This window comes from Danio rerio, chromosome 9 (assembly GCF_049306965.1).
Source record: "Danio rerio strain Tuebingen ecotype United States chromosome 9, GRCz12tu, whole genome shotgun sequence".
Classification (NCBI taxonomy): Eukaryota; Metazoa; Chordata; class Actinopteri; order Cypriniformes; family Danionidae; genus Danio; species Danio rerio.
The window spans coordinates 38,676,213-38,700,756 of NC_133184.1; the positions used below are offsets into that span (position 1 = coordinate 38,676,213).

General features: G+C 39.1%; 1 protein-coding gene across 1 annotated transcript; it reads left to right on the plus strand.

Moving 5' to 3' along the window:
• Positions 1-992: 992 nt before the first annotated feature.
• On the plus strand, positions 993-8,577 carry inhbb (inhibin subunit beta B). Its single transcript, NM_131068.2, has 2 exons — positions 993-1,846; positions 6,411-8,577. Exons 1-2 carry the CDS (start codon positions 1,447-1,449, stop codon positions 7,190-7,192), a joined length of 1,182 nt encoding a protein of 393 aa, NP_571143.2. The 5' UTR covers positions 993-1,446; the 3' UTR covers positions 7,193-8,577.
• The last annotated feature ends 15,967 nt before the right edge of the window (positions 8,578-24,544 follow it).

The window sequence follows — 24,544 nt, forward strand, 5'->3', positions numbered from 1 at the left end:
GCTTAGGAATGTGCTGAAACAATCTTCCCTCCATTAAACAGAAATTGAGGAAAAAAATAAACAGGGGCGCTAATAATACAGGGGGCTAATAATTCTGACTTCAACTGTATATGAAGAAATCAAATGTAAAAACCTCTAAATGCCATCTAAAATTTTTTCTTTTATTTTAGTTAATGTTTTATGTCAGTTATTTCACTTTTAAGGTAATGAAGAAAACTTATTTGGCACTATGTACAATTACTGAGCCTACACACAGGAGTCGGAGAAAAATGCTTATTTTAGAAGGTTTTTGCATTCAAACTGTAAATATATTTATATGCAGTTATTTGTACAGTATAGAAAACTTTTCTATTTACTGTGTTAAAGCGATGAAACAATAGATGGCGCTATATTACCGACAGAAAAATGACCATTATAGTTCTCCTATCAGCAATACATAACCCTATTAAACAGAAATAAACGGCTGTATTGATAAACAAAATAAATGCACACTTGAGAAAATGTATTAAAACATGTTTCAGCAGTTTAAAACGCGTAGGCTATGCATTATTTAGAAAACATATTTCAGTAACTCCTATGTGGGTGACAATATAATCTTCATCAAACGATACGTTTTTATTACTATAACTTAAAATAATGACAACATATAGTAATAACCACATCATAAAATGACTTAAAAGGTCAGTCTAGTGATACACAGATTGTGCTTCAATGCATTGTTCTGTTGTGCGAAAGAAGCGGATTTCTGTCTCATTATACGCCAAACACTAAAGTCTTGTAACGTTACTTTTCCAAGTGAAAAAAAAAGTTGATGTGCGATGCTGTTACGTGTCACACGCAGAGATATCCAGCGGTCATGAGCGCTCTTTAACCTGCTCGAGCTCATAATATCTGGCGTCCAGTTGGTCGAGCGTCCCACGTGGTTTGAAGTATAAAAAGTTTCAGCGCGGTGCTGTATTGTCGTGATTATTACACGAGAGAAAAGACCAAAGGACAACATCCCTCCTGAGGCTGAAGAAACGCGCAAGAACTCGCAACACTACATTACTAAAAGAAGAGGAGCACGAAACAACTCGAATTCGGTGGACAGACAAACGGTGAATCGTTCTCTTCAAGCAAGATTTTGTTTTTGACCACACTGAATTTTAAAGGAATAGCAATCGGTTTGTTTTGACTCTTCACACATCAGTTAGTCCTGTACCTTGATGATGAGGAGACATTTTCGCGCTTTTTAACTCGAGGACTGACATTTTCGCGACAAGATTTCGCTATTATCAATGCGTTTACCGGACGATACTATGAACTCTTTCTATGAACGTCTCACAAAAATGACCGCGAGCCTAATAATGAACGGACATCTGTCAAAGGAGGTTGCTGGAAGTACAACTCAGTCCTGTTTATAGTTTATTTTAACTGTAGGAGTTCATGAACTGATTTGTTTGTTGTATGGACACGATATTTATGAAAATGAGCGTTTCCATCCTCTCTGTAACCTGTTTGATGGCTTGCCTGCTCTCGGTTCAGTGTAGTAGTCTGGGAGCGGAGACCGGCTCCCAGGAGTCTCAGTGTGTGTCTTGTGGACTCGGGCATCAGGAAGATTCGGGGAGAATGGACACAGACTTTCTGGAAGCGGTTAAAAGGCACATATTGAACCGACTGCAGATGAGAGAGAGACCAAATATCACTCATCCCATTCCCAAAGCCGCCATGGTAACGGCGCTGCGCAAACTTCACGCGGGTAAAGTTAGGGAGGACGGCAGGGTTGAGATCCCCAACTTAGATGGACACGCTGCCCACAACGAGGTGCAAGAAGAAACGTCGGAAATCATCAGTTTTGCCGAATCAGGTGTGTATGAAAAGCTTATTACATGACAGAGTGTATACCTTTTTAGTTACATAATAATTAACGTACATTTTAGCACATCTCGTATTTTGGGACAATCTGTAATGTTTAATTCACTTGCAAATTATATAATATAACGTTTATCTATAACATATCTAATTATTTAAATATCTTGAATTCATGCGGATATTTTAAGGGGTGGAGGCTAATAACCACTAAAGTTTTCGGGATTTATCACATTTGCAAATAATACAATTTAAAAGTACAGGTCAAATGATCTGTCCTTAAAGTATTAGTAATGGTGTCAGTAAATGGCGACCTGGTTGTGGGTCTTTAGTAAGCCATGACATCTCATGGGTCTGTTCCAAAAACCCGTCTATGCCTTCATACACAGCATCCTAACAGAGATGGGACCTATATACACGTGATAGACTTTGTATGAGGTACCATCTAAAAGTAATTATAACTCACTGATTTATCTGTATTTACAATATATTGTTTTGTGTTTGAGTAAAATGCCATTTTGGTTTTATTCTGAAAACGACTGAAGAATTTCTTCCAAATCTATTATAAGCATTTAAAGACTTTTTTGTTGCTCAAAATAGCAAAAAGGACGCCACAATTGCATTATTCAGACATGTATATTCACTTCAAAGCAAAACCACACAAATGGGCTAATTTTTATTAGATATTAGATATTATTAAATCAAAACAATTTTTTGACCAATTATCATTTTCAGAAAATAAGGCTCTAAAAAGACAACATTTTTATTTGAAATTTGGAAAAGTTCATAGATCTTATACAGATCTCAGATCTAATAAATCTTGTGAATCCAGAGAAACAGAGTATTCAGTTGGTCTCTGTATATCTATCCCTCATAAAGAGCAATTAACTATGATATTTTATGATATATTAATTATGATGCATTTCAATTCTACCTCAAAGGCAGCTGACTTAGCTTGGCTTGGAATAGTCCAAAAAAGTACACTTTTTCCACGGAAAAGTTGTTGCTATGCTACATGACGTTACAGTATAGAATCTTACTGTAAACAAATTAAAATGACATTACAGTGGAGTGCTTTACAACACAAGTGTTGTGATTTTTTACAGTGAGTTTTGGAGGGTTAATGAGACATGCATCCTTCATCTTCTAAAACTTCTATGATGTAACCGGAGCAATTAGAATACATGACCCTCTCAAAACATACAATTAGATAGATATGCTGACAGAAAATAATGAGTAGTCTGTCAAATTATGACCTGCGATAGGTGGGTGTTGAGGCAATTAAAATACTAGACCAGGAACGGGAACGCCAAGAGAACATCAAAAACATGGCAATCAAAGTATTACAGATAATTTGTTAATAAGAGGGCAAGAACAGTTTCACGCCTTTTTGCCTTATTAACAGACAATATAGCCATAAAAACTTTTGTTAAAAGTAATAAAAATAGACACCTTTTATTTAGGAAGCATACATTTATTACAATACATTCTTACTGAAGTAGTAAGTATTTTAAAAATACTTATGCAGTAACCCTGAATGCCTGAACAAGTCATGGAAATTCATTAGTCAACAAGGGTGGAAACCCTGTAACTAGCACAACTACCCATTAGTTCCAGGGCAAGGTGATGAAGCATTGGATTTCTTTCTATGAGCCAGTTTATCAGCTGTAGATTTGTGGTTTGGTCTAATTTGTATGCTACATTCTGCTGCTAAGTGTCAAAAAGTTAACCTTTATTATATATGTAATTTATGTCATTATTAGATCAAATACAAAATTTGCATGTGCAAACTAACATCAATAGAAGAATAACAGTAGAATTTATGTAGACTATAATCATTTATCATAACCATTCCAATATCTCAGTTTGACACCACTCATTTAAGCTTGTAAAACTGGCTTCTTTATCTTCCTGTCGCACACACCGTGCAGCACAATTAGCTTGGACATTATCCGAACTTCTTGCTCCAATAAGAAGGATCTGAACACACTCATGACAGCGCAACAAAAGAAGGCAATTATTGAGAGAGTACTGTGCGTTCTTGCTAAACCCAATATGTCAACATTGTGAACAAAAACAACAAAAGAAAACAAAAGAAATCACTCAGAATAATGCATGAGACATTTGAGTCGTTGTGGGTGACAGAGGCAGGGGTGGGGGGGATGGCCTTCTTATATCCTACTCTGAAAATGCATTTCAAATATCAAAGCTCTCAGGCCTCTTTGCAGTGTCCCCTATTATTCACGACACCTTTGAACCACCGAGCAGCAATGCATCTTGAAACTGGCTCTCGGAACCCCCATCTGCCTCAAGGCCAGCTGGCGCTAACCCCTTAAGTGAAGGCTGCCAGCCAGGGCATAGCATTAGGACAACCTTAGATCCATTCTGCTCAGAGGTACAAAAAGAGGAATGTGTGAGGTATGCAATGGTAAAATCACTGCAGCTGCAGGCAATTGGGTTGCCTCACGTGTTGCATGCTCTACCCTGCTGTTATGTGGTATGACTGCAAGCCAGAAGGTGGCTCCGATCTCGCTCCACGCTTTAGGAGAGCAATAAGAAGAGGGCTGCCAAGGTACAGGAGAGGATGGCTGCCAGTTTCAGGGCTCTATTGACACTGTCCTATGGGCCATTTCAGAAGTATTTGGTGTCCCGTAGCCACAGGAGCGGAGCGCTAGATGCTCGCTTCTCATTTGTCACCGTAACCATTCGGACTCGCTGAACTCTTCAGGTCCAGTTCAACGTGGGGTATTAAGACTTCATTATTAGACGTTATTCAGCATGGCACAGTGTCCATAAGGTCAAAGAGCCAAACTGATCTCTTTAGAAAATCTTTGTTTTTTGACATTTGATCCCAGCAAGGAAATTAGAGCTGTAGCGCTATCTGATTGGCAGACGGTCAAAATCTAATCAGGCAGCATGCCATGGTCTTGATCTTATTGATCTTCGACAAGCAGTTCGCATTAAGCATTTAAAGCATGAGTGCAATCTTCAGTGAAACAGAAACAAAACGAACTCAAACGTTTGCTTGCCCTTGCTCTTGTTTGACAGTTAAAATATACCTAGGACGTGGTGTGGATTTGTGTTGTTGTTTTGTTTTGGATATAGAGCGATTTTAAACTTGTTGGTTGTGAAGTAATTCTGATGGAGCAGAGAGATGGGGTTTTGTTATGCTGCCACAACAGCATCTTGTCTCTCTATTTGCACAGGAGAGTGAAGACTGGACAAAGCCTTAACCTGTTGACAATTCGCGTTAAGCAGGAGCTGTTGAGACAGGTTTTGAACCACTTGAGCACATGGCCGTACAAGTGTATTTGTATCCTGGGGGCATAAAAAAGTAAGGTAATAAGGTGAAGCGAAGGAGTAGTCAGTTCAGCGAACATGTTCCCTATCATCATAGGACATACTTGTTCACACCCGACACTTCTTCAGGGCTTGATTCTGTGTCACAGACTGTTTCTGCACTGTGGGACATAAAGGGTTGGGTTCCTACAAAACTAGTCTTGACAGCCTTGTTGACAAAAACATGACTGTTTGTTATCAGCATGTGTTTTTAGATGCTGGTCTCATCCAGGTGTCTCAACTAGCTTAACTAGATTTCTTTTGGTCAAACAGCTTAACCCGAAAAGCTACGCAGGTGGATCAGCTTCACCAGCTAGCATGCATGTAAATAAAAGGCGATATATTTTTAGGCTACTAATTTCTGTTCATTAAAATATGTCTTCTTTACAAAGCACATTTGCAACAATTTGTTTATTATTACATCTTAAAGGCTGAATACATGCTTTCAAGACTATAATTGCTTTTAACAATTCAGAAAAGCAAGGAAAGCCACTGCTACTGTATGTGAGGCCAGGCTGTCAAATGAAGAAGCCACCCATTGTGGCAACTTGTTGACATTAGACCAAACTAATCTGTTGGCAAACATGGTCGTTTTACTATTTCAAAATGAGCCAATGTTAAACAGCTCTGGCATTCAATTCAGGATTACAGAGAACATGATTTATGTGAAGCTTTCTGCACAGAGTGAATTTCTCTAATTATCTAAGCGGGTCAAAAGAATCTTTACAATTAAAAAGGAAAAACTTGGACGGCACAAATCAAGACACAGTTAGTGGCCAAAGCAATGTAAATACCTCATCATGCATCTTGTTTGAAGGGCACACGCTCAATGGTAGGCTGTGCCACAGCGTCGTCTAATACCTTTCACAGTGCATTGTGTTGTCAGTCTCAGAGGCTCCAGTAGCTCTGGGTTTTCACAGTGCTCCCTATGAACTTAATGAACCCCCTGGGGCAAGGCCCATGTCTGACAGACCACCCCCCACTCTTGCACCCGACCCAACATCTTCAGCCCAAACCATGAGGCCAATTGGACTTTGGCCCAGAACTGTGACATCAACAAGTCTATCTAGACAAGTTGGGTGGTTTATGTCAGTGAATGTGGCTGAGGAGAGGTAGTCGTCAGCAGAATTGTTTGTGCTGTTTTAAATCTGAGAAAAGACAAGGCTATTTTGGAAGAAAGAAATATTATTTGTGAACTAACAAACATCTTTGGTTTCTTACAGATGATGTAACTCCATCCAAGTCCAGCCTCTACTTTCTGATCTCCAACGAGGGGAATCAGAACCTCTACGTGTTGCAGGCAAATCTGTGGCTGTATTTTAAGCTGATGCCAGGTACTCTGGAGAAGGGCCTGCGGCGAAAGGTGACAGTGAGGGTGCACTCCTATGAGCCTGGTGGGCAGAACGTGCACTGGCCCATGATGGAGAAACGTGTTGAATTGAAACGTAGCGGCTGGCACACCTTCCCTGTGTCTGAGGCCATACGGGAAATGTTGGCTAAAGGAGGTCGCCGACAAGACCTCGACATCCACTGCGAGGGTTGCGAGGCCGCCAATGTTCTGCCCATCTTGGTGGACCCAAGTGACCCCTCTCACCGACCCTTCCTGGTAGTCCGGGCACAGCAGGCAGATGGAAAACACCGCATCCGAAAGCGAGGCTTGGAGTGTGACGGCAACAACGGAGGTTTGTGCTGCCGACAGCAGTTTTACATCGACTTCCGGCTCATTGGGTGGAACGACTGGATCATTGCGCCAGCAGGGTACTATGGGAACTACTGTGAGGGCAGCTGCCCTGCTTATATGGCAGGTGTTCCAGGCTCTGCCTCGTCATTTCACACAGCAGTGGTCAACCAGTACCGCATGAGAGGCATGAGTCCCGGATCTGTTAACTCCTGCTGCATACCCACTAAACTCAGCACCATGTCAATGCTCTACTTCGATGACGAGTACAACATCGTCAAACGTGACGTGCCTAACATGATCGTGGAGGAGTGCGGCTGTGCCTGAACAAAATCCATGTTAGGACAGCAGTGACAGTCATATTTATGGTCTTTCTGAACCACATGCATATAGATTGCGTTAATATTTGTGCACTCACAAAGTACAATCACACACGTCTGTATGTGTGTGTGTGTGTGTGCATCAAGCAGTAGATCATCAGACAGGTGGATATAAAGGCTAGGGATGATAAGGGAAAGGAAACACCAAATGGTTGAACTCTAGTTTGCCATTTCTAGACTTAAAAAAAATGGCTCAAACTTTCTAACAGCGAACTGGTGTCATGCTTTGACATGAGTACTTAGAGACTGTTGTACAAGCACTGACATATCTCAATGTCCCTCCTACTTCAGAACACCAGCACTTCCAACAGCTCATATAAGGCAATATGACAAATCATTCCAGCTGATGTAGAGATTTCTAAATCAGTGCGCATCATCCCAGTCCTTCTCAGAGGCTTTCCCACAGCAATGACTCCAGCTGTCTGCGCTATTGTCAAATAAATAGTGAGGCTTCAACCCAGACTGCAAGCACCTTTGGCCAAGATCATCTTGAAACTAAAACCACTTCCATCGTTCCACTTAACTTAACTGTGGCTGACTGCATAACAAGATCTTGAGGTCTAACCGGTACAGCGCAAAGTTCACCTGCACACTTCAGTGGCTGACAAACGCTTGCAGCGATGTGCGTTCCACAGAGCCTCTTTTACTCTGTCCAGCTGGTTTACAGGGAGTACAGCACTTGCGAAAACTCTCGAAATGCACAATTTAAAGCACTTGCATATTGCAAAGCCTTCAAAAGGGTACAACGAGGTGGACCTACCCTTGCCCATAGTCCTTTTAATATAAAGTGCCGCACGAACTATGCAATGTATAGTAATCCTGAACAATGTCAAACAAACTGAAATCTTCTTTCTGCTTGTCTTTAACTCTGTATCAATACTTGAAATGTGATCTTTCGCTTGCTTTCCAAAGCGGATGATTGTTACGATGTTTGCACTGAAAAGTTGCGGGATTAGTTAAAAGACAAAAAAATAAATCTGCCATTGAAAATGTTATTTTTGTAGTAAAACTGAATATTTGTAAACAACAAAAAAAAAATTAATTGTACCAAAGAGGCCAATATTTTAGCTATTGTAATAAGGTGGCAAGGCCATTCCAATATTTGTAAAATAATTGTTGATCCTTCTCAAGAGGCCTAATAATCAGGGTACAACATAATGGATTCCATTTATAGCTCTGTCTAATTTTTGTATGCCATGTACAGAAAACCGATGAAACACAATCTTTTCCTTGTCTTTAATTTTCCAGTCTTCTATTTAATAAAAGTTATTTCTTAGCTGTTGTCATTTAGTTCAACGGATGTCATCTCTGTACAGATTATGTAAAATAAAATATTCTTTCTTAAATATTTTGTAACTTTAAAATAAATTCTTACTTTGCATCCTTGTGAACAAGTTGCTTTCATAAAATGTGTCTTTTCAAAGCTAGTCTGTATTGGGTATATGCATTAGTATGTACTTTTAATTTTGCAGTAACCTGGGTCAAGCACTTTCTGTTGAACTGTATGCAATACAAAAACGGCACGTATATGTTCTGTTTTCTTTAAAATCAACGATCTTCGCTGCCTGATTGATTTACGATATAAAGCGGGTCTCAGAATGTACAAGAAACGCTGCATTAAGTTAAACTTTCCCGCGACCTGTCTTTAAAATATGAATATTTCTTTCACCCCATTATTTTCAATGGAGTTTCAATGGTGATCCTGACAGGCGTGTGTGCGTGTAAATGGGTTTTCATCTCAGTTTGCACTTGAACAACTAAATGAAATCTCAAGTCTATTCAACTTATTGTATTTTAAATATATTACAACATCGATGCTGTAAAAGGAACCATTCTCTGTAAAACCCAACAGTCAATTTTATCAAATGTGTCGAGTGTAGTTAACTCAAAATTGACTGAAAGTTAACTCTACTCATTTGAAAAGAGTTTTACACTCAGTGTTGAAGAAAATGAGTTAATTAAAGACCTCATTAATTTTAACTTAAATGAAGTGAGTTCACAGTACTCATAAATAAGTTTAACTCAAATGGTTTGTTGCAATTATTTTCCTCAAACAGTTTGAGTTGCCTTAACTTGGGTTTTACAGTACTTGGTTGGTTTGAGCTCTCATCATTTACTGAGCTTTACTGTGCTCAAACTGCTTTGTTCACTTAAATGGATTAAGTTCACAGTACTCATTTGAATTAGTCTTTGAACTTAAGTGGTTTGTTGCAATCGGTTTTCTCAAATGGTTTGAGTTGCCTTAACTTATTGGGTTTTACAGTGTATAAAATTGAAAATAAAAGACGCATTAACCGTTCACCGGAAGTGTATCGGTATAAGAAGAAACACTAGCTGTGCATATACACTATTGACCATGTTGAGCGATGTAAACAAAAACAATGGTCCCAACGTATTTCCTGCTTTACATATTAAACTTCTATTGTTTTAGATAATCCAAAAAAAACACATATTCAAAGATAATATTGTGATTGTTTTAACATTGTTATGATTGAATTGCCTCATGTTACAATTATGAAATAGTTTGATAAGCAGGAAATGTTCATAGACCAATGACATGCCCACATTAAAATGGTCTATGAGAACACAATACAGAGGAAGCTGACTTGAAACTAGTGCGATTCTGCAAAGTCTGCAAGAGTGCAAAAGAGAAACACAAGGGCTCGGCTTGTGACCTCAAACTGAGATATCGATCAACAAATTGAGATTGAATCAGAATATAGATTTATATATATATACACACACACACCAGTTAACACTTCACATTTAAACATAATGACAGCGCTCCATGGTTTCAATATTTGTCATTCTTGGTACATTCTTGGCTCAGAGGCAAGAGGGTTCACACTGCACAACATGTAGGCACAGAGACTGATTACCTCAGAGCGGGTCCCCTGGAAGCACAATCAACACAAACTGCCTTTTCTGAGCCCTCGAGGCACAGAAGCAAAACACACTGCACTAAAACGCCCCAGGCAAACAGCAAGAGCCAGACCAGCACACCTACCAACGGTCCAAATCCTACAACACAGCAAAACAAGCGCTTTCCAAAACATACCGCATAACCCAAGTAGATAATTACCCCAAATGTACCTGTCTTCCATCTGTCAAAAGAGGCAGGTAACATGGCGTGAAAAATGGCATGTTTGTAGAAGTGACAGGGCTAGATTGATAGTCAGAATTGACACCCAACATGGAACGAAGCTAAAGACGTTTCTTAGTAATAGAGTTGTGTTGTGTGTGTGTGTGTGTGTATTTGTTTGTGTTGGTGGGTGTTCGGGAGGTTGTAGAGAAAGTGGAGCCGGTATATAGAGAGAAAGAAGTACAGGCAGAGCTGTCTCGTCATGTAGCGGAGTGTTAACGGTGCCGCCGTGGAATGTTAATGACACCATAGCTACGCTGCAGGCAACTCGTGAAGCCACACACACACACACACATGAGAAAGAAAACACCTCAAACCATCTCACATGACAAAACACATACAATACAATCTGTAAACACCAACTGAGGTTAACAGGTGTCAAAAGATTTATGGGGACTAAATCGAATGTACAACAACCTATAGACGCATACTTGTCATTAAAGTGGACTGTATTATTGGTAATAAGGCTTTTAATTTCATAAGCACAGATATAACACTACATAGTTCAATCGCAAAACATTATATATGCTGTTTGTTTAGAACGCAACTTTTTATACCTATAAAAAACCAGGGGTGCCCAAACTTTATTATATGAAGGGCCAAAAATCATTGAGAGCTGTGGGCTGAAGATAAATATACCAAACTATTTTACAATAAAGCTGCCATGGGTAATTTTTCTAATTTATTTAAGAGATCCATAGAAAACATCACTTTAAGTCATGTTAACTAATGCAGTAAGCTACTGTAAACTTTATAGTCCCTCTTTGGGGAGTTTTGTTCAGCAGCATACTAGATTTACGACACAGATATCACACCACACACATAAGACAAACAATAAACAACATTACTTACACTAAAAAATAGCACCTATCTTGAGAAAGACCCACCCTGCACTGACAAAGGTCCAGAATTTGTCCTATACATGAGCTCATTTGTCCTATTTTGACTGCAATGCCATCATAAATTGTGAAAATAACACAATTCCAACATCTGTGCAAGAAAACATTCAATCGGACGAAAGTTAGGTCGTCTTTTACTACTGATCTACTGAATTGTTGTTTAAAACTTTTATTCTAAATCTTGGATCTTATTTCTGAAACAAAAAAGGATCAATAAAAAGGTGTGAAGCACCAAAGCGGCCCATATTAAAGTTAATTTTAATACTATTAATAGTACAGGCTATTGTTATCCATTAATTTTTTATGTAACTTTTTTTAGCAAAGAGAAAAATCTAGAAAAAAATGTGAAGCTCTACATTATTATTATTATTTATTTGTTTGTTTATTTCTTTATTCAAATGTTGTGTCTAATAAAAGAAAATAAGCTGAAGTTTTTAATTAAAAAAATTAATTAATACTATTTTGTTTCTTAATGATAATGTAATAAATTAGTATTTTAAAGTATGTTTTTTCAAAATCTTTAAGGAAATGTTTTGGTACATCAAAAAGGTTGGCTCTGATGACCAGCCAACAAGCTATTTAAACAAGAATAAGTGCTTAAAATGTCATTAAAATGCAGTATTTAAACTTGAGAAATAAATAGAAAATTAGGCGTATAACTGCAAAAAGGTCCACTTTTTTAGAAAAAAAAACACCCTGTTCACCAGGCTGGCTATGGGCCTGAATCTGATAGTCTTTCTTTACCACCTAACTTTCATACAAATAGGATAACCCTGGCACTTCTTGTCGGCTTAGTCCCTTTATTAATCCGGGGTCGCCACAGCGGAATGAACCGCCAACTTATCTAGCAAGTTTTTACGCAGCGGATGCCCTTCCAGCTGCAACCCATCTCTGGGAAACATCCACACACACATTCACACACACACACTACGGACAATTTAGCCAACCCAATTCACCTGTACAGCATGTCTTTGGACTGTGGGGGAAACCGGAGCACCCGGAGGAAACCCACGCGAAGGCAGGGAGAACATGCAAACTCCACACAGAAACGCCAATTGAGCCGAGGTTCGAACCAGCGACCTTCTTGCTGTGAGGTGACAGCACTACCTACTGCGCCACTGCCTCGCCACCCTGGCACTTTTAGCCCTAATATTTTGCTGCAGGTTTTTAAAACCTTCAGCTTTAAAAGTTCTTCTGATTTAGCTTTAAAGTAGCAAACCAACAAATCATTGAAAAAGATCAAATGGATTCTATATAGGCCTTTTAAAATGGCACTATCAGAGTCCTGTCAATATTAAATTGAGCTCATTTCTGCAGACATTAAAGTCTTTGTTGTCTGCAGAAATTAGCTAAATGTAATAATGATAGTGATTGCAGTATAACTTTTTAAATGATAACTTATTGCAATAAAAACCAACAGTCACATTTATAACACAGTGGAGTTCAATGCTGAATCCACTAGTCATGCAGAATCTGCCTTTGCCTTGATTCGCTCACCAAAGTCTCTGCACTGTCCTCTATCTATCAGATAACAGTATGCACATTTTAACTAAATGACAGCATTTTGATTGAAAAAATTGGTTAACAATAAAATAAACAAATAAAACTTACATAAAATCTGAAATGACAATCTCTTAACCATCCTGATCATTCTCCCTCTATTCTCAGATGTTATTGTGGGCCAAATCAATGGTTACCATGGGCCAACTTTGATCCGCAGGCTTTACTTTGGGCTATAAACACACATACATTACATTGGATAATACAAATAAAATTTAATAAAACATCAAATGCTTAAATAAGAATATTTTTAAAGTTAAACCTTTTTCATTAAGCAATGTTGCATTAAATGGACCTATATTATATCTATTTATATACCTAATATAACATTTTATATTGCTACATAAATTAAATTTAATGTAGATCTTTTGAATGTCAAACAAAAATAATGATGATTTGCACAAAAATATTAACACAGTAACCATTAATATTAAAAAGTCCTTAAGAGTCATGGCTGTTCAAAATGAAGATTTATATAAATTATAAGATAGTAAGGCAAGGCAAGGCAAGTTTATTTATATGGCACATTTCATATGGTAATTCAAAGTGCTTTACATAAACAGGAATAAAAGAGACAAGTATAAGAAAATAAAATAAATAATAAAATGCTAAAAAAAACAGATAAAACAGATAAAAATGTGTAAAAATACATAATAAATTAATGGGGAAAAAGAGATATAAGAAGTATTCTGAACAGAAATACATTTTCTCAATGATTACGTTTACATGGACGCCAATAATCTGATTTTAATATGATTAAGACAATAGGACCGATAAAGATCATAATCAAACTAAACAGAAATCAGATTTAGACATGTGGAGTATGCCAATTTCAGTCGCATTATTGAAGTGCAGTGCAGAAATGTAAACATCTTATCAAACTATTAACGTTGTGTAGGACTTTTTGCCACATTTTGCCGCTGTTTGACACTATTCTCTGCACCTTTCGAGTCAGTGGAAGACAACAGAACAACACCGCGATAGAGAACAGCATACACCATGAAATGTAGAGTTTTTTTTCTCCTATTCGGCGTTCAGTGTCAAATTCCATTAAAACAACACTCCTCCAGCAGTACAGGGAGCGTGCACGAAATGTTTCTGAATGAAAGTGAAAGTGCCGAACTGCAATTATTAAAAATGAAACACCGGAAATTACATGAAAATCGAATTATGTGCTACAACATGTAAAACGACATCATGACAGGAACATTCTAAAAGCAACACATGTAAACACCTTAATCATACTATTGTCTTATTCAGATTAAGGCAAATACTTTGACCACTGATGTCCATGTAAAGTCATTGTTTATTACTGCATTTACTTGTTTTTTTTATCAAATTAATCAACTCAAAAGTCTTATGCTTACCATCAAATATATATAAAAAAATCTAATTCAACTATGTAAGAAACAAAAGCAATTTATAAGCACAAAAAAACGTATCGTATTATCACAAAAAAGTCGGCTTTATGAGTTCTAATTACCAAAAGAACAGCATTTAAACTTTCAAGTGCACGTGACACAAATATGCAGGCTTGAGAGAATTTAAACAAGACTAAAACAGATTACTCTCCCTCATTTTTTCAAGTCACATTTAAACTCTGGTCGAAGTTTTGACCCAAGAGTTGACCTGCACAAGGCCTTTGAACTCTCAGAGCGGGATTACAGGCCCGAGAGAAAAGCCTTGAGAACATAAAAGCATACTTTAGTGGACCAATAAGCAGAAAGTTCACTAATCCAACAATTATCCAATGTCCGAACACAAACAAACAAACAAAAAACTTGGATTTAAAGCTCAAATCTAAACCCAAAACAGTAATTTAAAAAGTCATGTTCCAAGGAAACACCTTTTACTCCACAGGGAAACAACCCAAGGTTTGTCACTCTCCACCTCCCTCCTCCTCATCTCCACATTGACCCCTTGACTCCTTGAGCACTAGAGTACATTCAAGCCCACAAAGCTTCCATTTGTGCCATGGTTCTACCTAGTACCGGCTGGGGGATCAGGGATCAACGAGGGTCACCTCTATAGGGAGCCTAGGAGAGAGTCGCCCCTGTGAAAGAGCTAATAGTACAGTGCATGGCAAGAAAAGGGCAACTAAACAACACTGAAAGCCCACAATCCACAATGCTTTACCTTCTGTCTGGCATCCAGAAGTGTTTTACTATACATTATGTTATTGCTGGTTTTGGCTTGAGCTAAATGGGATTGCTTTGTGGCAGTATTCTTAAGGATGGATTATTTTAAAAGTGTTAGTTCACCTAAAAAAATGAAATGATGTTACACAGCCTTTTGTCATTCCAGACCTCTGAGACTTTCGTTCATCTTTAAAAACAAATAGCGATGTTTTAGGTGAAATCTGAGAGCTCCCTAATCCTCCATTGACAGCAATGTTCCTGACTTGTTAAAGGTCCAGAAAGGTAGCAAATATAAATTCAGCAAAACAGACCACATGCCTTCATCGGTTCAATCAGAATAATTATTAAACTACGACAATACTTGTGTCCACGTAAAATAAATATAAATATTTTTGTTAAAGAGCCACTATTATGGGTTTTTAAAAAATGACCTTCCATACAGGATGTAACGCAGCTGTAATTGAATGAAAACATCCAGGATTAAATCTGAAAGTGCACAGTGTTTAAAACTATTGATTTATAAACTATTTAATAATAAAATAGATGAATAAATGAATCGTGTTGGGTTCAGATCTTTTGCCTGAACGTGTGGACGTTGATACGGTACAGTACATCACTGAATATGAAGTGCCGGATTCGGTAAAAAGTGAACGCGCCTTTCCCTCCGGAGCACAGGGGATCATGAGATTGATCATGACTTGAAGATGTAGATCACTGACAAATGGAAAATCAGCTGTGGAGAATTAAGGGTTAAAGTTCATTTTCACAACAATAACACAGTATAGCCAACCTTGTGCTTTGTTTGTTCCTGTTATTTTTCTGACGATTCAAACAATAGCCTATGCTGCAGTGCAGGACTCGTCGTCTGTTTGCTATTAAAGGAAGGTGCAGCAGAGACTATTATGTATTGATACTTTTTCAGTAACTGTTACAGTTCATAAGGACCAGTTTCTTCTTCCTCCGGATCATAACATGTACGTGTCGGTAATATTGTTGCCTAGTTTTCTGTAGTTTGTAAAATATGTCTTTAATTGTGTGTTTTAACTTGTAATCGCTCCACGCAGCTTATAATCACTTATCTATTATAGATCAGTGCCTGTACTGTACCTCTCAGGTTAAATCTGCATGGGCCTGTTCACAAATTGCGTCCAAAACCACGTTGAAAACGCAGCGCATACTTCTTCCTTTACCAATTTAAATGCGTTTCTGAACTCGCGATCCTCTGCTGTTTGTCTCTGCTATCACCACCATCAGCTGCTCCTTCACGTGTGGCACATTCAATATTCAAAATAGTTCAATTTTGCCACTGTGTGGATTAATACTAAAAGTGTGTTGATGGTATCACTTGGGGTTAGGGTTGAGGGTAAAGTAATATGCTGGTGTCTAACTGCATTACTTAATTGCATTCCTGCATTGGGCTCTCAAATACTCTGTGTGCTACTTTATCACTGCCGTGGGTGTTTCTCTTTAGGTGCATCCCGAATTGCATACTTATGCACTATTCTACGCCATTTTGTAGTATAAATAGTGTAAGTAGTGCATTCACACTGAAAACTCTAAAAATAGCAAGTGCACTTTAAATACCCAGATGATGCACTTATTCAATCGGTAAAAAGTGTGTTATGTTGGACACTTTACACACTCAACTGCCGCTGCTTTGGTCAGGGGTGAAGGGGTGGAGCTATCGGACGCACATGTTGGATAACTTTATTTATTTTGGATTGTAAAAAGCAAAATTCTCCTACAAGAGTGATTATACCTCCTCCCGATGGTGAATGCGGTTATACTCATGGTAAGTATTATTTGATAGTTTGGTCATTTATTTCACTGATTTGGCAACCATCAAACATCATCAGTGAAATAGTTTGAATTTCTGCTCAGTAAAAAACATTAGTGCTCCATTTGGGGTGACACTACAAACATATACTATGCTGTTGAGTGTGTAAGTGCATAAGTAAGTGCATAGTGTAAAGTGTAGACGCAGCTTCTGTCTTGCACTGAACCCAGTTGACCAATCACAACATGATTTCATTTTTAAATTATCAAGACTGCATACAGTAGGAAAGGAGCTGACAGTACAGCGTATGGCAAGCAAAGGGCAACACTAAAAGTTCAGTTGACCAACCAAAATTCATTTATTATCTATGATGTTAGTTTTGGCTTTGGTCTGAGCAAAATGAGGCTTCTTTGTGGCAGTATTCTGAAGGATGTGATTATTTTAACCTTTGGAGAACTCAAGAAAGGCTTGTACTCGGGAGTAATTCCCCCGTGCGTACGCCACAGTTAAAAGCGAAGCCAAGAGCAAACAGCTGGCCTTTTGTTCGGCCAGGCAGAGTTTCTGCTCGCATTCATGTGACGTGGTGCATGCAAGAGCTGAAACCGCTGACGGTGATGGTGACAATGACGCGTACGAGTGAAACTGCAGCACGGCTTTGCCTTTAAGTTCACAGACAAAGGCCTGCTACTCTCTGATCTTACAACACAAGGAAAATATGGGGGGAAATAAGGGCATATTTGGATCGCCGAGCATGCTGTGCGTTTCTGAGAGGGGGAATTCCTTTGGAGGGGATTTCAGGTGTGGTTGTACATTCATCGCGGGCCACTTTAAAGCGAACCATCATGCCTGTGTGGCTCATCACGGCTGACTGAGGGCTCATTATTTCACAGGTGCTTCATTGTTTTCCATTGTTCAACTTTGGGGGAATTTTATGATTTGTCCAAAACAGAGATGCTGACTGTGGGGGTGTCTCAAGATGCTGCTGTCTCCATCACAGAGGGAAGAAAGAAGACCTTTGTAAGGAGGAACTGATGTCGGAAGGGACGTGTAAGAGAGAAGGCCAGTGGAAAGAGTAGCGGAATAGGTGACACGCCTATTGGTTAAAAGGAAGCTAGAAACAAAGACACAAAGAGAAAAAGGCAACCTGATCAGATGAAAAGATACACAGAGGCTAAGCATGCTCTTCTACGCTAATGAATGTGGACCAGGTCAATATAGAAATATACATACCGAGGGAATATTTGAGATAGATGTAACATTAGATATAGTGTCAAAAATTGATAACGTATAGTCCTTGACTAGTCAACAGTGGTGCAGAATGTTCCTTTCCAATGGATGAACCCTCATTAATAAAGGCCTGAGCTGTGAATTATGAATGAAGTGCTGACTGACCTAAACTGAATGAATCCCTGAATCTTTTGCTGGACCTCTCACTGGTTACAGTGCCTCCAAGGCCCTGTTTCCACCTGATAGTAAAATGTGTTCTGGTGATACCATCACAAGTGCTCAGATTGATCATTTCCACCTGGTATTAAAATGGTCTTGTAACCAGTGTGTCCAGAGATTTTCCTCTTATTTCATCACTCTACATCACTTTTGGTGCGATGCATTGTTAAATGAACAAACCCTTGTAACAAGTCCTGGCGCCAGCAGGAATTGTAGGCATACCTACCAACATTTGTCTCTGAAAATCTGTGAGAACAGGGGGTGGGGGTGGGGGGATAGTCATGGGTGAGGTGTCAGAATAACACATCTGAAAAACGGGTTAGTAACTGTACTATGCACTGGGTTTCGGGCAGCCGTGCGATCGGATACTATACCAAAGTTGGTGACCCGGGGGTGTTACAAACTGCACTAAAAAACTGAGGACCAGGGCTCAGAAGAAATAACAAATGGGAGGGTGGCAGGAGATGGGTCTGATATATGGGAGACTCCCAGGAAAAGCGGGAGTGTTGGCGGATATGATTGTAGGAAGGTGGAGTGAATAACCCCCACTTTATTATCACGTCCCTTGCAGTGGTGTAAAGAAACAAATTAATTTTTCTCAGGAATTTTAATTTACTAAGTAGTTTTAAATATTTTATTTTTACTTTCCCTTGAGTACACTTATACTGCTGTATCAGTTCTTTTACTCCACCTTTTACTTCACTACTTTCATGTCCAATCAAATGGCACATAGAAAACAAATCGCATCATACTGAACAACCTCAAGGCATGGGCGCATTGTAAATGCAGCATTCCATTTGGAAGCATTAAAAGTGTGCAAGAAAATGACCAAAACCTTTACTGAAAATGACCCAGAGACTTTTTATCGACTTTCGGCTGTATGATGACTGAAATCACCAAATAGCCCTAAACAATAACTAAATGGAACGAATGAATAATGGAAGGAATGGCCAAACGAAGGAAGGGCCGAACAAGGAATGGAAGGAAGGACCGAAGGAAGGAAGGACCGAATGAATGAAGGAAGAATTCAAGGAAGGACTGAACAAACTAAGGAAGGAAGGATGAACAAACGAATGAATGAAGGGAGAAATTAAGAAATGAAGTAACAGAGAAACGAATAAAGAAAGGACAAAACAAACAAACAATAAAAGTAAGGTTGGAAGGAACAAATGAATATAGAGAGAACACTAAAATCACTACAGAATGTTATATTTAAGAAGGAAGGAAGAACCAAATAAATGTAGAAAGGATTCAAGGAAGGACTGAACAAACTAAGGAGGGAAGGAACGAACAAATGAACCAACCGACCAAAGAACGAATGAATGAAGGAACGAACAAACGAACGAACAAAGGGAGGAGCAAAGGGAGGAACGAAGGAAAAACAAATGAAGGAAGGAAGGAATGAACAAATGAATGAAGAAATGACAGAACAAACAAACAATGGAAGAAACAAATTAATATAGAAAGATCTACAAATCACTACTAAAATCACTACAGAATGTTATATTTAGGAAGGAAGGAAGGAATAAAATGAATGAAGGAAGGATTTAAGGAAGGACTAAACAACCTAAGGAAGGAAGGAAGGAATGAACGAATGAGCGAATGAATGGAGGAATGAAGAGAGGAACGAAGGAAGGAACAAAAATAATGAAGGGAAGGAATGAACAAACAAATGAATGAAGGACAGAACAAACAAACGATAAAAGGAAGGTTGGGCGGAATGAATTAACATAGGAAGATCACTAAAATCACTACAGAATGTTATATTTACAAATCCCTACACATACTGCATGTAACCTTATCAACCTTTCACAGTGTAATACTGACTATCACTACTTTTGAGTACTTTTGAAAGGTTTTACTCTTTTTGCACTACATTGGGCAAGTAATGATACTTTCCACCACTGGTCCCTTGGCTGTCCAATCCTCGAGTTGTGTTTATGTTCACTCCATTGTGTGTGCACTTGGATGGGTTAAATGCAAAGCATAAATTCTGAGTATGGATAACCATACATGACCACATGTCATTACTGTACAATGACAGTCATTCTCTTTTTTTTAGAAGAGTAAATGTAACACTAATATGAAAAAAAAAAAAAAAGAAAGTCGGCATGTTACATTATTCAATGAATCAAAGAATTAATCAAAATATTAATCAATTACAATAATCATTAGTTACAGCCCTAATTGCTGATTAGGGCAAGCTCCTTTAAAAAGTCAGCTCTAAAGCCAAATCATGCCTGTCTGTTAACACGTAGTAAGCAAGAGGAACAGTCACTGCCAGCAGCAGATATGAACAAGAACGTTTATTTACCCCATTATCTGATTCAACACACAACGATAAAACCAACAAGGGATGTTTATTGGACATGAGTGAGTGACCCAAGGACAGCGCAGCATCAAAGAACGGAGAGCTGGACTTCTGCACGACTAGACTTTAGGTTTTCCCTTGGGAGGACAACATAAGTCAAAGGCTATGGTTATCACCCGATTCAAATGAATTTCACAGAGCGCTGAGTCAACGAGGGAATGAAAACCACACACAGCGTGCGGTTCTTCGATGCCTCTGAAGATGATGCCACGGCTCGAGATACCATCTTAAGTTTTTCCACTCTCAAAGGCTGCTCTATGTGAGATTGGAAGCTTGCCCGTAATCTACCACCATGCAAGCCAAAGTAACAAAAGCCTCTGTTTTAATATGGATCCCTTTGTGCGATTTAATGTAAATACTTTGATTGATGACATTTTCAGGTGCATGCTGAACATTCCAGAAGCTTGTGCCAGAACCACACCACAGGTAACTATTTAATGGGAGGGGGGGAACAGAAACAGGAATGCTGTGAAGAGCACAGAACAAGAGAACAGTTTCTATTTTGGGAATGTTTACCTCTGAATGCTCTATATTCATGCTCTGGCCAGTCCTGGTTTACTCATCAATAAGTTGAGGCATAACAGCAGGGTGATTCAGAGTATTTTCATCGTACTCAAAAACAACCAAAACTCAATCCTTTACAAAGCACAAAGTTTAATGTTGTTGATTTTTTTTTCTATTTCAAAATAATGACATGAGATATTTGCTTCCTAAAAAGGTGGAACGTTATTCCTTAAGTGTGCCTGACTGTTTTTTTTTTTTTTTTTTGCATGGCTAGCGGTTGAGAACATCACTAGCAACGGACCACTACACATATGCACATATAGTTCTTTAGTTTGCCAATGTAGTTTTGGTTGTCAAGCCTTTAAACCAAACAGATTATCTGCAAATGTATTACATCACAGCTTTCACAAAAGCAGTAAACATGGAGTGGTCTTAAGTCATAAGTCTTCGAAGTAACAAAAATACATTTACATACATGTCTGCATTAATCAGGGCAACCAGAGACAGGAACGTGTCCTAAACAGACACGTTCATTTGAATGAGACATACACTCATGTTAAGGCGTAATCAGACTAGGTACTGTGCCGTAGTGGGATTGTCCACCTCCTCTCTTCTGCAATGAAGGCCTGCACTGACACTGCATTTTACTTTAGGAGCCGAAGCATGCTTACGTAATCAATGATTCGACTGTTCAGTTTAATGGAAGAGAAGCGCTCTTGCTCAGCACAGTGGAGATTGCTGAAGTTATATCGTTTCATATTATTTGTAGGCGTTTGGGATGTAATGACACAGTCAAATATTTTATTTCAGATTGACAACTTTTGACACGCATAAATTATCATAAAACTCATCATGCTGCACGTATTGGGAGGTTTGCAGAAGGAGCAGCTGACGTGCAGTGAGGGGTTTAAATCTTTAACAAACAATGACATTTTGCGTTCAGTAAAAAGTAAGAATGATCAATAAATCCATATGAAACAGTCCCTTAAAAGTGATGTCGCGTCTTCAGTTTCCGGCTCAGGCATGCTTTGCACTCACACTACAAGTGTACCGTGCCAAACCCCAACCGAACCGCACTCTGGCACACCTCTTCCAAAAAGACCAGGGGCCTCATGTATCAACGCTGCGTACGCACAAAAACTTTGCGTACGCCAGGTTTCACGCTCAGAATCGCTCACGTTTGGATTTACTAACAATGAACTGAACGTGGGAATTTGCGCAGGTTCACGGCAGGTTTCTGGCAGGCGTACGCACATTTTTTGTGCGTGTCTGTTTTATTTCCATTGGCGACTCCTAGAGGCAGTTGTGTTAAATTCTTCTCTACAAAGTGTCTGATCCTTGCAATGGCAGCTGTATGAGACGGGTTCATATAGTAGGTATGTAAGATTTCCATACCATACAGTTGACCAGCTAAACATTAAAGCACAATTTGCAGCGGTCGCCTGTTTTCCCAATGTAATCTGAGCTATCTACTGCACGCACATTGCTATAAAGACACTATGTGAAGATAAATTTGCATGCGTGAATCAGAAACATTTCCATTCAATAAATGTGCAAATAAAATATGATGCACAAACTTATTGATGATTCCTACTTGTCTTTCTCGTGATAAATAGTGGGCAAAATCTGATATGTAGCGGGGAAAAAAAGAAGAAAGAGAATATCAGACGCTGGATTCGAGCCGAGTTTATGCTCGAGCGTGTCAGTACAAGATCACATGCTTCTTATGAGGTGCGCCACTGAGACTGCTAAGGGTACTGCAACATTTTTCAGTTATAAACCACACTATTTCTGTTTTAAATGCACTCAGTGCGATGTTCAGACCCAACTGTGTTAACCGTATCAGCTAAACTCTCCCACTCTATTTTTTTCTTTTGTTGTTAATTCCGGAGAACAAACTTGCAAATAACACCGCTTTTCTCCGGTCTACCTCCGAAAGCAGCACCTCCATTTCACATTCTGTTCAAAGTTTCTCTTTTTGCTTGATTTTGCCGTTGCTTTTTCGTTGGGTTTTTCCATTAGCATAGTCATTAGCATATTCATACGGGGGAGGAGGCAGGAAGGGGTTTTGTGCTCGTGCATGTTGCGCTCAGTTTCACGTTCATTCAGATGTACAAAAGAATATGCGTGAGATTCGGCGTACGCAGTGTTTCATACATCTGAATTTTTTTCTGCGTACGCACATTTACAGCTTTGTGCGTACGCAATGTTTTAGTAAGATTTCCACGCAAGTCTTCGTACATGAGGCCCCAGGGCCGGCCAACTGAACCACCCTGAGCCCGATTCGGAGCACTCACAATTGTCAATCAAACTGGGAATCGCACCCAGGCATGGTTCGGATAGCTTAGTGTAAGTGCACCCTAAGTCTTTCTGTGTCCTCTAATTGTGGATCCAACCCGTATCCAGAGCACCATGTAGTGGTCATTAATGAGTCAAGAGCACAAGACCCTTTGCAAAGACCCCAATGATAGATGAATATCTCCATGGATTACATTGGCTAATCTGAACACCCACCCGGTGACTTATTTGGACTTGTATCTTCTCCAAGACAGAAGTTCATCATTCTCAAGCCCCCTGATGTCCAGACTGCAGCTCTGCACATGACCTTTGGCCAGGAGAATTGGTCATCCAGGCTAAGCCTTATTTCTTGCAAGATTTGTTCTTTACGTCCATCATTTGCTGGAGTTTTGGTTCCTTGCAACTGTTGCCTCTGGCTTGCCTGGTTGTGGCTGGTGAAGCTGTGCTTTAGTGAATCGGCCTTCAACAGTGACATTTGTACTAAAATGAACCGAATCATTTTTAATTTAACAAGAACTGCATCAGCACTCTTTCACTAATCTCTTGCCTTCTCGATATGCTGGAATGATCTGACCAAAATTCTGTCACAACAGACTTTCTTCTCTTTTCTTTGTCTCACAGCAAAAAGGTCGCTGGTTCAATTCCCGGCTGAGCCAGTTGGCGTTTCTCTGTAAAGACTGCATGCTCTTCCTTGCATGCTGTTTTTCCCACCTCCATGGGTTTCTTCTGGGTGCTCCGGTTTCCTCCACAGTCCAAAGACATGCGCTATAGGTGAATTGAATAAACTAAATTGGCCGTAGAGTGTATGAGTGTGAGAGTGTATGGGTGTTTCCCAGTAATATTTTATAGCTGGAAGATAATCTGCTGTGTAAAACATACACTGGAATAGATGGCGGTTCATTCTGCTGTGGCGTACCCTAACAAATAAGTGACTAAGTGGAAGGAAATGAGTGAATGTTGTGTAAACATTAAAAATCCACACGCCTCATCAGCAACAAGTTTTCGTTAAACTTCATAGACTTGCATATCAAACAGATGGAGTCCCACTCAACAGCAAGCAAATCTCAATCACTTGCAAAACACATGCAGAGGTTTAAGTTGTTGTTTTTTTTCAATTCCACAATGGTGACATGAGGCATTTGCCCATAAAAGGTGGCATTGGGC